General features: G+C 39.4%; 1 protein-coding gene and 1 long non-coding RNA gene across 5 annotated transcripts in view; one reads left to right on the top strand and one right to left on the bottom strand.

Moving 5' to 3' along the window:
* The window catches only part of nutf2 (nuclear transport factor 2), a 52,082-nt gene extending 44,972 nt beyond the window's left edge, over positions 1-7,110 (top strand). For both annotated transcript variants that reach the window (XM_048546259.2, XM_048546260.2), the window contains exon 5: positions 2,549-7,110. In XM_048546259.2, the coding sequence (XP_048402216.1) occupies positions 2,549-2,662 (114 nt within the window). In that variant the 3' untranslated portion in view covers positions 2,663-7,110. The remainder of the gene's footprint in view (positions 1-2,548) is intronic.
* The window catches only part of LOC125459643 (uncharacterized), a 69,784-nt gene that overhangs the window by 44,013 nt on the left and 11,252 nt on the right, over positions 1-14,519 (bottom strand). For all 3 annotated transcript variants that reach the window (XR_007249069.1, XR_007249070.2, XR_009446777.1), the window contains exon 3: positions 223-342. This is a non-coding gene — a long non-coding RNA (uncharacterized LOC125459643). The remainder of the gene's footprint in view (positions 1-222; positions 343-14,519) is intronic.

Raw genomic sequence — 14,519 nt, 5'->3', positions numbered from 1 at the left:
AAATTGATTTCTTCTCTGTTAAAAAGAAGTCGAGCAGTTTCTTATTTAGTGAGATGTTATATTACAATTAGGTTTAAAATGCAAAATGTTGTAATCTGTGTACATTTCAAAAAATCAGGACAGGGAACTTTTTTAAAACAATGCAGCATCAACATGGACAATCATTATAGGCTGTCAGTAGCACAGTGGATGTTTCTGCATTCAAGGATTTCAGTGACTCACCTTCTCTGGAGTATTTGGGAATCGTCAATAAAGCCTGGCCCAACCAGTGATGCCAGCATCTCTAGGAGAGGGGCTTCACTGCATCTTAAGCCACCAAAGAACACACAACTTGGCTGAAACCTGCAAGTGTATAAAATAATTTGTGTACTTTAAAAACAGTGTATTATTGTGTGATCAATAATACAGATGTTTAGTTATACACTAGATGTTGCTATTTTGCTTTATTGTTGTGCAGTTTTTACTGATGTCAAGGGTGATATTAATTTTCAAGACACAAATATTGTTTATGGAATGTGACCATCACTGGCAATGCTAATGATGTTGCCCATCCCTAACTGATTTCAAAATGGTGAGTTAAAATGGATCCCCACTAGAAATACTTGCCAAGCACTGCCATGGTCCTTTGCTTCACTTTGCATGTGTATGATCCAGCGTGGTCTCTTAGACTTCATCCTGTATTATACGTTCCAACTGTTTTGAATGCTGAATTCTTGATAATTTAAACCTTAAGCATATTGCTGAAAACTGATACTTTTTACCCACTTGAAGTCCAATAGTTCTACGTATTTTGAAGTGCCTGAAAATATTTGCATTCAGGACAAAGGCAAAAAAGGTTTTCAAACTTAGCAGACTTGGCTGATTTGTTTTTTGGTTTGGGACCTCCTTGTCTTTGACCACTTTAATTCTCTCTTTATTTAAACCTCATTAATATGCAGTTTCCTATCAAATCTCCTTTGCTTCAGGATGAACATCCCAGCTTCTCCAGCTTCCCCTTGTCAAAATCCCTCATCCCCAGAGCCAGTCTGGTAAATCTCCCCTGCACACACTCTTGAGTACCCTTGGATTATTCTGAAAATGTGGTGACCAAAATGGAGGGCAATATCATAGGTGTGCTCCAATCAGAACTTTGTAAAGTGTTGACATGCCTTCTCTGTTATACTCGAGGCATCTATCCTCTCTTGATCCATTCTGTCAAATTGCATCATCCAAACAGGTGCTTCTCGCGATTAAACTGCATCGACCATTTGTTTGCCCATTGTAAATCTGTTGCGATTTGTATCGCCCTCATCTTTTGCCACACTTTCAAGTGAGATAGCATTGACAAATTTTGAACATTGATATAGATTTTCAAATATATACAAAATGTACATTTGATTCTATGTACTTGTTTTAAAAAAAATGACCATCCTTCAGTTTGAAAAACAGGCATTTGTCATAAATTACTATTTCATGTTCTTAAACCAATTATTTTATTGGTTTCAATTTTATTAACCTTAGATTTAAGAAAATGGTTTCTTAAAATCCATACAGATAGGATCTAGGGCATTTGTTTCATTACCCTTGTGACTTTATTTAAAAAATTCAATTTACTGTCAAGTATAAGCTGACATTTACAAATCCTTGCTAACTTTCCTTAGTTAGCCTGAACCCCTCCAAGTGCCTCAGCATGTCCAAGTTTCTAAAAATACCTACCATTTAATGTTAAACTGACTGGCCTGCAGGAATGACCATACATTTTTGCTTACCAAGTGTTGCATTTGCCATTTGCCAATCCTCTGGCAACTCCTAACATCGAAACCAGGATCAGGAGTAGGCCATTCAGCCTTTGAGTTTGCTCTGCTATTTAATAGAATTTGGGCCTAGGGAGGATTGGCACATTATGGGAGGGTTGCTTTCTGTGTCTCACCCCAGTGCTTTGAGCAATCTTGGATGCAAGCTCCCCAGACTGAGCAACTTACCCAATATAAGCATAGCCAACCTTTCTGTAAATTTTCACCACATCCGTTATCTTCACCATCTCGACAAGCCTGCAGATATTTTGTCAGCATCATCTTCTTTACTTTGTAAACAGATACAAAGTTCTCATTACATATGAGTGCCTTGCACCTGGTAGGGATACCAATTATTCAAATAGGTGAAGTTGCTTAAAAAAAATAAATCTGCAGACCATCATTCTAGTGAGGTCAATGTGAGGGTTCTTAAGTTTTAGTCTGGAGACTACAATAATCGCATCTGGAATGTCTGCCAGTAGCAGAAGTTGAGGTATTGTCCAAAGAAGATGGCTTTTCAGGAGTCCAGGCTGCTTTTCTCACTAACATTGTCCGAAGTGACTTCATTGTGATAACGTTAAGATTGATAACCTTGTGAACTTTTGAGCATGATGATATCTTTGCCTTTTGAGTAGCAAAATGTTTTACCAGGCCAACTGGAAAGACCATTTTTGTCACCAACAGTTCTAGCTGCTCACAATGCAAATGCAAGTACAAAAGAATAAAGGAAATGTTTGTTTTTTAGATCCTTAAACTTTTATTTTGTTTCTTTTCAGGCTGATGAAGACCCAGTCATGGGATTTCACCAGATATTTCTACTGAAAAATATCAACGACGCTTGGGTCTGCACCAATGATGTCTTCAGGCTAGCACTGCATAACTATGGCTGAGACCTCTGCCTCAAGCACTTCCCTACATCAACTCTTTTAATCTGCTATTAATCACGATAACTAGATTCCAAATATCATACACAAGTATGTACACAACAGTAAAATCTGCAACCTGCATAGTATTGAATCAGTTTGCTTGAATTTAGCTATTTGTGCATGATGTTTGGAATTTGTTACTTTAGCTGACATGGGCAAGACAGTACTCCAGTGTGTGTTGTACCAGCATGCCTTAGAAGATAAGTCATCCTACACGTTTCTTCTCTTCTACCCCCCCACCCACCCCACCAACCCCTGCTATGTACTGGTAAGTTGCTATAGCAATCCAAAGAATTGAAATAAATAAGAACAACTACCTGTCCAACTATGATCTGTTCAAAACTTTTGTTGACTCATGATACAATAAACCATGTACTTTTCTTAAGATGGAAATTGTTTCATTTGGTTTTCTAGCAGGTTTAAAGGTGTTTATTTTATGAAAAATGTATCTGACCGCATAATCCAATTGAAGGATAAAACTGCTTGTTGAGATTTTGTGCTGGTGCAGAGCTTCAGTCACTATTGAAGGATGGTCATAACATAATCAACTCAGACATAGCTATTTGGGCTCTGCCTTCCATATGATGATCTAACTTTGTTTGTTTTATGGAAGGATGTTCTTGTCTCCTGAGACTATAAAAGAATAAAATGGTAAAATAATGACTGACTGACATTTTGTTGCTGTGATATACAGTATTCAACATGTGTAAGTGTTGAATTGATTTTAAAACTACAAATTTACTTGACATCTGTATTGGAACTTAAGTCATATTGCTTAAACTTGGAAAATTTGGAAGGTACAGTAAAGTCAGCCAATACTTAGAACAATATGTTGTAACTGGTAAAAGTGTTTTACATTACACTTTAATTTGATCTTTCTCTGTGCTTCTAACCAAGTGATTTCCATCAGCTTGAAGAGTGAAGTAGTTTTAAATAGGCTTTTCTGTGGCTGCTACTGACAGTGCTGCCCTGTGGCCAGTTGCCATTTGAGTTAGAAGTGGATAAAGAATATCAGTTTTTCGTCCCTGGAAATGTTCACGATCGTGGATTCTAATGCAGTGTTTCCCTAGCAGCTAAGCTTATGACCACAAGGTTGTAAAACTTGTGCTGTCTCTTTTCAAATACAGCTTTATCTATTTGATGATTGAAATAAGTCCAAGTAATCTGTCACCTATTAAAGGAAAATAGAGTCCATTCATTCATATTAAACTACACAACTCAATACCAGAGCTGAAGATTATAATGCAAAAAAAGTCATGCAATAAGCATTTGTAAACAAAACAAAAGTTAGCATTTATCTTGAATTATGTGAATGTTACTGGTGCAGTTGTCTCAAGAATGTTGGATATTTTTATCCTAATATTAGGTAAGCGTAAGCTGTGTGTAGATTTTGGATTTTCCTTTTCTTGAATAATGTTGCATGCAGAAAATACAGTTCCATTATGACCTAGACACTCTGGCATCTCACCCAAGTTGCGTTGTCAGCAGCCCAACCTGATACTACACCCATCTAAATTCTAGAAATAGTTGATTTTGAAAAATAGTAAATGAATAGCTATAAGGAATGGGATTTTTCCATTCTGTGTCATACCATGATTTGAACCTGCAATTTTTTTAGGTCTGTATGTTCCAACATGATGGTTTTTCTTCTCATTACAATATTTATAAAAGGAACCTTGACACTGGATTCATTTACATTATGGATTATCTGTGAACTGCATTTGAGAGATCACATGCACAGGTCTGCATTTATGTAACTTGCGAAATTTCAGATCAAAATATGAGCTTGTGATCTCTGAGAATATTTTCCTTTTAAAAGCAGGAATGCAGATTTGGTGAGGTCAACAATGTCCTTCTGCGAACTTGAAGGATTAATTCTAATAATAAATTTGAAGTATTTTGACACCATTCCTTTAAGTTCAGTTATCTGGAAATAAAGTAGCAGTTTTAATCGATAACTGCTAGCACAATGATTAGTGTTAAATCTTGACTTAGTGGCCTAGTTACTTTAGATAATTAATATGAAAATTGCAGATTGTTCCCACAGTTTGAATATTCTTGTGCAATTTGGTCATGCTGGCAGACATAACTGTGAAGTATTAAGCCTCTTTGTTGCAGTAAGAAGTGAACATTTGACTGCTGAACTTGCAGGCAATGGTACAACATAGATTAGAAAATGCAGATGCATTAACCAAATATATAATTCAAAGCAATGTGCTGAGTTAGAATTTTTTGATTTGAATCTGATATTACAGAATGAAGTATGTAGGGGACTGTCCCAAATATGATTCTAATTTTAGATATCCAGAAGTATCTAGTACTTTGTGGACAATGATTTAATGTCATTTAGTTTCCATAAGTTGTTTTGGATTTCCCAATTGCATGTAAAATTTCTAAAATATGAATAAAGTAAGTTGATTCTAATTTGATAGCTTCCAGTTCATTTGTTTTATTCCAACTGAAGATAATGGCTATCATTGTTGAAAACTCTATTCTGTGCCTTTCCCTTGGTTGAATCAATTTGGGCATATGTTACAATGAATGTGTAAACTGAAATTAGCTTGTTGAGTACTGAGGAGTGTTTGTTGGGAAGCAGAACAAATTCGGTTAGAATTTTGTATCTCAATTTTGTGGAAACTGACTTTTTTAAAAGACACATGAAGTGTGCAATTTTGTCATAATTTATCAAGGAGCAGTTTCTTTGGCAAGATCATTTAGTAGCTTAGTTACATTTTTTAACTGTTCTTAAATGGTCAAAAACATGGTACATTGCACATGTTCATTTAAGCATTGCATTTATCTTTAAGTATTCACAGTAGTGACATGGTTAATTCCCTGGGTAGGATAGTGTCTGATGTAAATGTCAAAGAATATGAGCACACTACAGGAGATAAAAAATTCGCCTTCATATAAAACCAGCAATGATCTCATTACTCCAAAAAGATTCTGATGTAGTCCATGTTTTTCTGATTGGAGATTATTTTCCCATTTGTATTCAAGTGAATGGTTGTATTTGTTTTACATTGATTTGGCTGTTTCATACCTGTCTTGTTTCAGTGAGGTGGTCATGGCTGTTTTTAACATGGATCAGAACCAAAGTGACACTGGCTAGTGGGGAAGTTTTATTTTCACCAGTTTGAAAGGAACAGTATCAGTTTCTTGTAAGGAGGCTTTGTATTTGACAATTTAACTGAGAATTTCCCCACAATTAAGATTGACAGACTTGAGTAACCCACTGAAGATTTTGAGCGTGGCTGCAATGCAGTGCAGTGCTGGGCCACCTATTTTTTTAATGTTGGCTGATGCTGATTGTTGGTTGCTTAACCATTGGTGCTACTATATCAATATTTGTAACATAGCCTATGCAGTTTGAGATGAGTTGTAAAATCCACTTGTGAATGCTTGTGAATATGAATACACTTAGTGAGTCAAGAACTATAAGACATCATTGAAATGTGCTGATTTCTAATTTGGCTATGGAGGAGTTCCAGCCAGGAGAAAGAAAACAAGATTTTACCCAGGTTTTCACTCAACACATTCTTTCATGTAATCTTAGTTTCCTTTCTGATTTTTGTCATTGTTGTACTTACCCTCAAATATTTTTGTAAATTTATGAAACCTCTTTATAGCATAGCTCTTAATTACTTAAGGTTTTTGTCAACATTACTGCAATGAAGCATAAACTGACAGTTTACGTGCAATTATTTAAACCAGTCCCTGATCAAATTATAATTTTGAGGATACATTTATGGAATTGTAACCACAAATTTTCAAAACCTGCAACACATGAAGCTTGGCATCTATTTACATCAAAAGTGTATGTTTTGGAGTTGCTTAAAATTATTACGAGAATAACTGTTTGGAAAAAGACATCAAAAGCAGATGTATGCAAAAGATTGGGTAGTTGGGTGAATTCGTTGATAATTGTCTTTCATATGGATGTGACTCAACGCTGCCTTTAGCAGGATTCTTGGCAACTGCAAAGCACCATGTGCAGCTTACACCTATTGTACTGTGAATTTGTATCAAAGGACTTGTGTTCAGAAATTATTTAAACATGTTACTTTGTGCCATTACTAAGGATATGTTGTTTTGCCTTAGATATTTTGCTGTTTGAGAAAAATCAGCTGATTTAAATTTTTTTGAGACAACCATTTAATCTTTATTATTTTGCTGTATGGTGTAGGTTGACAGGAGCACAACTTTGAAGTACTCAAACAGTCCAAACGTAACTAAAAATCTTGGGCTGTCTGTTCCTGTTGTGATTCTTTTTGTATGCAGAATCTAACATCTGACGACCTGTTTTAGGAAAGTGAAAGCTCTGCTTTCAGTAAGAATTGGTACTCATTTATAATATTGCAGTGTAAAATCATTGTTTTGTTGCTTTCTAAAATAAACTTGATCAAATATCTTTCCCATTGTACTTAATGTTATTGCTTCATCCAAAAGTATTTATCATAGGTTGTTTAATTTTAGAGCCTGGTGTGTTGAATATTCACAGCACTTAAAAGATTTCTAATTCATTAGTTTGTACTTGTAGGATATTTTTAATTCTGTCATCGTCCATACTTTTCACTTTCCAAAATATTCTATTGTTTGTCACAATTAAGCTGCTGTGTAAAACTAGTGATAAAAGTATGCCATGATGTCATTTTAATCATAGCATGTATATTTGATTTATATTTTAAAGGGGGGGGGGCGGCGTGGAGAAAACCTGCCTACTTCTGTTCCAAGTGAGATTTTATAAGCAGTTATGTTTCAAATTATCACTTGTAATACAAGATCAAATGGAGCTTGACCTAATCTGCCCTGTGCAAACCTAATATGATTTAGTCATAGTGGGACTCTCATTGCCAGCTTTCATATCTGAGCACAAAGAGAAGAGTATCTGGCCTTGATGTGGGTGGGTGTATTTACTCTCGGATTTACTAATGCTGAAATCATGAACTGAGTGAGTAAAGGAACCCTGGACAAAGACAAAAGCAGTTACTACGGTGAACAGCTGGCAAAGTGGCTGTTTTCCGTTAGCCATTGGGTGTGCACTCCTCTTCTGGCTGAAAGGTTGGGGCCTGGAGAAATCAAAGAACACTGAAAAGTTTGTCTGGTATGGCCAGGAGAAGTTGCTGGAGTGGGCCTTGCTGCTCGAAGTTAGTTTGAGGAACCTCAGAACTAACTTGATGCTGAATGTTAGAACTCAGGAAAATCGAGGAAATTAGCCTGTTGGAATTTGGGAATAAGTTTGTTGATTCCTTTCAATGTGCAGAAGGAGCAGTGTGACATAAAAAAATGTCATGAGGTTTTCAGTCATGTTGAAGGGTTCAAGGGTATTGTGGATATTAATTGCTTGTGAAGTAATAGGAACAAAATTGGGCCATTTAGTCCCTTGAGCCTGCCCTATCACTAAATATGCCCATGGCTGGTCAAAAGCTTCATTGCCTCTTAATATTTAGTAATGTTTAGTCAATATTGATTTGAGTTCATTGCAGTAAATGTCTTTAAAATGTGAAATCTTGTGAATTGTAATTTTTTTCACATTATTTTACGTCAGTTTACCTGACTCTCTCTGTCTGTCTGGGCTGATCTTAATAAAGTTATGCACCATATCACTTTGGAAGAAAGAATAAAAATGTAAAGTATTGTTTAAATGAACTCTGCAGAATTCAAGGTGAAAAGGATTGGGTTGTGCACAAGTCTCAAGTGTTACTTGGCAGATTACAGCAAGGAGTTTATGTTCAAACGAAAAAGAAACACTGTTGGAGAAACTGAACAAGTCTAGCAATATCTAGGAGAGAAAGTAGAGATAATGTTTTGAGTTCACTGATCTTCCTCCAGACTTCAGGTTAATGGAATGTTTTCTTCTTTATTGTGAGAGGAATTGAACATAAAAGCTCATGCTCGGGCCTATTTCCCCTAACTTCTATGTTCTTAGAAACATCTGATTACATTTGCATGTATAAAATCATATTTGGAAAGCAAAGGAACAAAAAGGTGGGGAAATTTGTAAAACAAATATATCCATTATTTGATCATGTTGCAAACATTTTCTTGCTTCATCTGGTCCAATTTATTTTTGTTCTTCATGTGTCTACACTTCAAACAATACTGCTTGAGCATCACTTGGGGAGCTCGAACAGCTCATCCACTTCACCAACACCAACACCTTCCACCCCAACCTCAAATTCACCTGGGCCATCTCCAACACATCCCTCACCTTCCTGGACCCCTCTGTCTCCATCTCAGGTAACCAGCTTGTAACTGATGTCCATTTCAAGCCCACCGACTCTTACAGCTACCTAGAATACACCTCCTCCCATCCATCCTCCTGCAAAAATACCATCCCCTATTTCCAATTCCTTCACCTCCGCCGCATCTGCTCCCAGGATGAGGCATTCCGCTCCCGCACATCCCAGATGTCCACGTTCTTCAAGGACCGCAACTCTTCCTCCCCCCCACCACCCAGTGGTCGAGAACGCCCTTGACCGCGTCTCCTGCAACACATCCTTCACACCCCGCCCCCGCAACAACCGCCCTAAGAGGATCGCCCTTGTCCTCAGATACCACCCCATCAACCTCCAGATACAACGCATCATGCTCCAACACTTCCGCCATCTACAATCTGACCCCACCGGTCAAGACATCTTTCTATCCCCACCCTTGTCTGCCTTCCGGAGAGACCACACTTTCCGCGACTCCCTTGTCCGCTCCACACTCCCCTCCAACCCCACCACACCCGGCACCTTCCCCTGCAACCACAGGAAGTGCTACACTTGCCCCCACACCACCTCGCTCACCCCTATCCCAGGCCCCAAGATGACTTTCCACATTAAGCAGATGTTCACCTGCACATCTGCCAATGTGATATACTTTATCCACTCTACCCGGTGTGGTGTCCTCTACATTTGGGGAAACCAAGCGGAGGCTTGGGGACCGCTTTGCAGAACACCTCCGCTCGGTTTGCAATAAACAACTGCACCTCCCAGTCGCGAACCATTTCAACTCCCCCTCGCACTCCTCAGACGACATGTTCATCCTCAGCCTCCAGCAGTGTCACAAAGACGCCACCCAAACGCTGCAGGAACAGCAACTCATATTCCGCTTGGGAACCCTGCAGCCCAATGGTATCAATGTGGACTTCATAAGCTTCAAAATCTCCCCTTTTCCCCACTGCATCCCAAAACTAGCCCAGCTTGTCCCCACCTCCCTTACCTGTTCTTCCTCTCACCTATCCCCTCCTCCCACCTCAAGCCGCACCTCCATTCCCTACCTACTAACCTCATCCCGCCGCCTCGACCTGTCCGTCCTTCCTGGACTGACCTATCGCCTTCCTACCTCCCCACCTATACTCTCCTCTCCACCTATCTTCTTTTCTCTCCATCTTCAGTCCGCCTCCCCCTCCCTATTTATTTCTGAACCCTCACCCCATCCCCCTCTCTGAAGGGTCTAGGCCCGAAACGTCAGCTTTTGTGCTCCTGAGATGCTGCTTGGCCTGCTGTTTTCATCCAGCTTCACACTTGGTTATCTTGGATGAGGGGAGGATCCTGAGATGACAACGGCTAGAGAAATAAAACAAGTAGAGGACTCCAAAACATGCAGCCAGCATTACCTAGAGGAGTGGAGAGATTGTGGGAAATCCTGGATACCAGTATGATAGAGCAAGTACATCTGGAGTAAGTGTTTACAGCAAAAGTTGCTCTGACCTAGATATTTGAGCTGCAGGCCAAATTACAATCACAGCAACACTGGAAGGGGAAAGATTACCTGAACATTTTAATCTAGGAGATCATCTTTTATGATGGATCTCCTCATTTGGTCACTGCTCAGGTGAAGGGAGGTAAGAGAACCTAGAGATCAGCTTCAGCTTTTCTAATTATCTAACATGTTTTGTGTGTTAAGAGACCATACAGTGGAGCTGGAGGAACATAGCAGGCCAAGCAGTATCAGAGGAACAGGGAAGTTGATGTTTTGGTTTGGGACCCCTCTTAAGAAAACTTTCTCCTTGATCGCACCCTGAAATGTCAACTTTCTTGCTCTTCTGCTGCCTGCCTGTTACGTTCCTCCAGTTCCACTGTTGGGAGTGACTCCAGCATCTGCAGTTCTTGCTGAGGTATTTTCAGCTTGTTCAAATGACTGAAGTCTGCAGGATGGAGGAACTAACAGATGGCATATTACCCTGGTACAGGAAGCCATTAAGGTAAAGGAACCAAAAAGGAATGTTGTGGTGGCAGCGGGCAATATAGTGAAGGGTATTACTGTTTGCTCCAGAGAAGAAAATCAAAGATACAGAGAGCTCTCTTGACTGCCTGGTGTGAGGGTTTAGGCCATCTGCTCAGGGCTTTTTAAAAAAAACCTCCAGTGGAAAGGGAAAGTTGCAGTCATCATGGTCTATGTAGGTACTAACACAAGTAGGATGAGGAAAAGTGTTCATCTCATTTTCAAAGTGAGGAAAAGTGAAAATTGTCATGAGCTGGACACCAAATTCAGCAGAACCTTGCGGGTAATAATATGATTAGAGAAATGAATATACTCGATCAAATACCGCATCAAAGTTATCATGGAAAACAAAAGCTCATGGTGTAGGAGATAGAGTAATGGTGTGGATAGAAGATTTGGCTGGCAATGGAAGGCATAAATGGCTTACTTTTTCAGGTTGACAAGGTGTAATGAGTGGTGTGCCACGAGTTCAGTACTGAGATCTCAACTGGTCAGTTTATATAAATAAGACAAAGAAAGTAGGTAATCAAATTTACTAATGACACATTTAGGTAAGTAAATTTTGGACAGGACATAAGGCCATAAAAAGATCATAGAATCACAGGATCCCTACTGTGTGGAAACAGGCCATTCAGCCCAACAGGTCCATACTGCCCCTCTGAACAGCATTCCACCCTGACTGCATTCCCCTACCCTGCATTTCCCCATGTTTTACCCATGTAACCTTAACATCTTCGGACTGTGGGAGGAAACCAGAGTACCCGGAGGAGACCCACACAGACATGGAGAGAATGTGCAAACTCCACACAGTCACCTGAGGGTGGAATTGAACCCATGTTCCTGATGCTGTGAGGCAGCAGTGCTAACCACTGAGTTACAGACATAGATCGATTTAAGTGAGTCAGCAAAGATTTGCCAGTTAGAGTAGAATATGAGAAATTGTGTATTTGTCCATTTTGACAAGAATTTTAAAAATAGTTCCACATTGTGACAGACTGCAGAGATCTGAGATTTTAAAGAAACTGTGTCCTCATCCATGAAGGCTAGTATGTAAGTGCAGCAAATAATTTGGAAAGTTAACAATGTTATTATTTATTGTAAGGGGTATTGAATACCAAAACATGGAAATTATGCTTCAGTTACAATGGGGCTGACATTATTGCTGCTGCTTCCTGCTTTCATCTGGAATTGGAAAAATTTGTTGGTTTTACTTGTAATTTCAATTATTTTTCCTTCACCTGATTCATCTCTTCCCTTTCGTTGACTTCTGTTTCCTCTTTGGGGATAGGCTCTCCACTGATACGTATTACAAGCTCACTAACTCCCATAGTCAGCTCAATTGCACTTCCGAACACCCTACTTTGTGGAACGAATTCTGTCTTTCAGTTTCTTAGTCTGTTGTGCTGTGGTGGTTCCACCTTCCACCTGGGTGCTTCTAATACCTTTTTCCTCAACTAGGGTTTCCACACCACTGTTATCAGGGCCTCTGTGCTGTGTCTGATCCAATTTTAATGCTTGTCCTCGCTTTGCGCTCTTGCCATATCAAATAGGATGCCACTAACAAACTCTTTCCTCCCCCCCCCCCCCCCCCCCCCATGTCACATTGTACAGGAACCATTCCCTTTGTGATTCCCTGATATTCTGCTACATCTCACTCACCCCTGAGCACCTTTCCAGGCCATTGCAGAACCTGTCCATTCATCACCACCTTCCTCACTATCCATGGCCCCATACACAGTTTCTGGGTAAAGCAACATTTTACAGCTACATTCACTTGTAGTACAGAATTTGTTCCTTCCAATGCAGTGTTTGTTACATTGAGAGTAAACACAGACTAGATGTTCACTTTGACCACAATTAGCAACTTATTTATCTTGACCTGGACCTCCTCACCATTGGTTCCCTTTATTCCATCCTCAACTCTGTCAAAAGTATAAAAACCACCATTGTCCAACCTCAAGGAAAATTGTGTTGGAATCAAAACACTAACTCTCTTTTTCTCTTCACAGGTGCAGCCACACTCGAGTTTGTCCAGCATTGTTGTATTTGTTTCAAACTAGTTGAACTTTGTCTGAACTGCCTGTAAATCCAGTATATCTACCTTTTTAAATATGATAACCAAAACTGTTCACAGTGTCCTCAATACCTGACATTGAGGAAGGACGGGGAACTAGGGAAAAACAGTGGGGTGGTTCTGTTAGGGGTGGCTTTGTTTTGAGAAGCCAGGATGAAAATATTATTTGGGTAGAGATGAGAAAAGATAACAGCAAAAAGTCACTTGTACAAGTGTCCTAAATGCCCTGAACAGTGACTGCAAGTAGGATAGAATATGAAGGAAGAAATAATGGGAGCTTGTTAGCATAGTACAAGAAAAATCATGAGACATTTCAATGTATGTAGAGTGGATTAATTACTTGGGGCAAAGGTAGTCTGGTTGAGTAATTTGTAGAAACTTTTTTTGTTTGGGATAATTCCTTAGAACTGCATGTTCTGGGTACGTGAGGCCAAGCTATACTGAACCTCTTAATGCAGGACAAGATATGATCAAAGAATTGATTTCCTCTGGAGGTTGATTAATGTAAACCATTACTTGTGAAAAATGGAGGTAGGGGAAAATGGAATTATAAAATGATTTAGCCTGGTATTGCTAGTAGAGTGAATGCTGGAGTCTATTTTAAAATATTTAATAGCTGAGCATTTGGAAGGCAGTGACAGAATTGGAAATGTCAAGATGGATTCATGAAAGAGGAGTCATGCTTGACAAATTTCCTGAAATGTTTCAATGATGTAACTCACAGACATGATGAGGGGAAGCCAGTGGATGTGGTTTACTTAAACTCCAGGACCCCTTTGATAAGGTCCCACCATAAATTAGCATGTGAAACTAAAACTCATAGGTCTGGGTAGTGTACTCACATAGGCAATTCATTGGCAGACGAGCAACAGTGGGAATAAATGTTTTTTTGTGTGACCGGTAAGGATTAATGGGATATTAATGGTGAGAAAATAAATTTAATATCTCCAGCTTGCAGACAAAAAGCTGGGTTCAAGGGTGAGCTGTGAGGAGAATGCAGGGATGTTGCAAAATGATTTAGATCAATTGAGTCAGTGGGCAAATTACAACAAGATCATCAAATATAGGAGCAGAATTAGACCATTCAGCCCATTGGGTTTGCTGCACCATCCAATCACTGAGTTCTTCAACCCCGTTCTGCTGCCTCCACCCAATAACATTTGATCCTGTTACTAATAAAGAACCAGTCTACCTTTGTCATGCATTGCAGATGTGTAGATAAATGAGAAATTACCCACTTGGAAAGCAGATTATTACCAAATTGTGTGATTAGTTTGGAGAAAACAGAAGTGCGTCAAGGCATCGGCATCCTCGTACACCAGTTGCTGACCTTAAGCGTATGGATGCATCAGGCAGTGAAGAATGCAAGCGATATGTTGGCCTTCGTTTCAAGAGGATTTGAGTACAGGTCAGAGGTGTCTTGCTACAATTGTACAGGGCCTTGGTGAGGCCACACCTGGAATATTGTGTGCAGCTTTGGCCTTCCTATCTGAGGAAGGCTATTCTGGGACCAAAGTTTACCAGACTAATTCCTGG

The sequence above is a fragment of the Stegostoma tigrinum genome, chromosome 16 (assembly GCF_030684315.1).
Source record: "Stegostoma tigrinum isolate sSteTig4 chromosome 16, sSteTig4.hap1, whole genome shotgun sequence".
In the NCBI taxonomy this organism is placed as follows: domain Eukaryota; kingdom Metazoa; phylum Chordata; class Chondrichthyes; order Orectolobiformes; family Stegostomatidae; genus Stegostoma; species Stegostoma tigrinum.
This window is presented reverse-complemented; position numbering and strand designations above follow the sequence as displayed.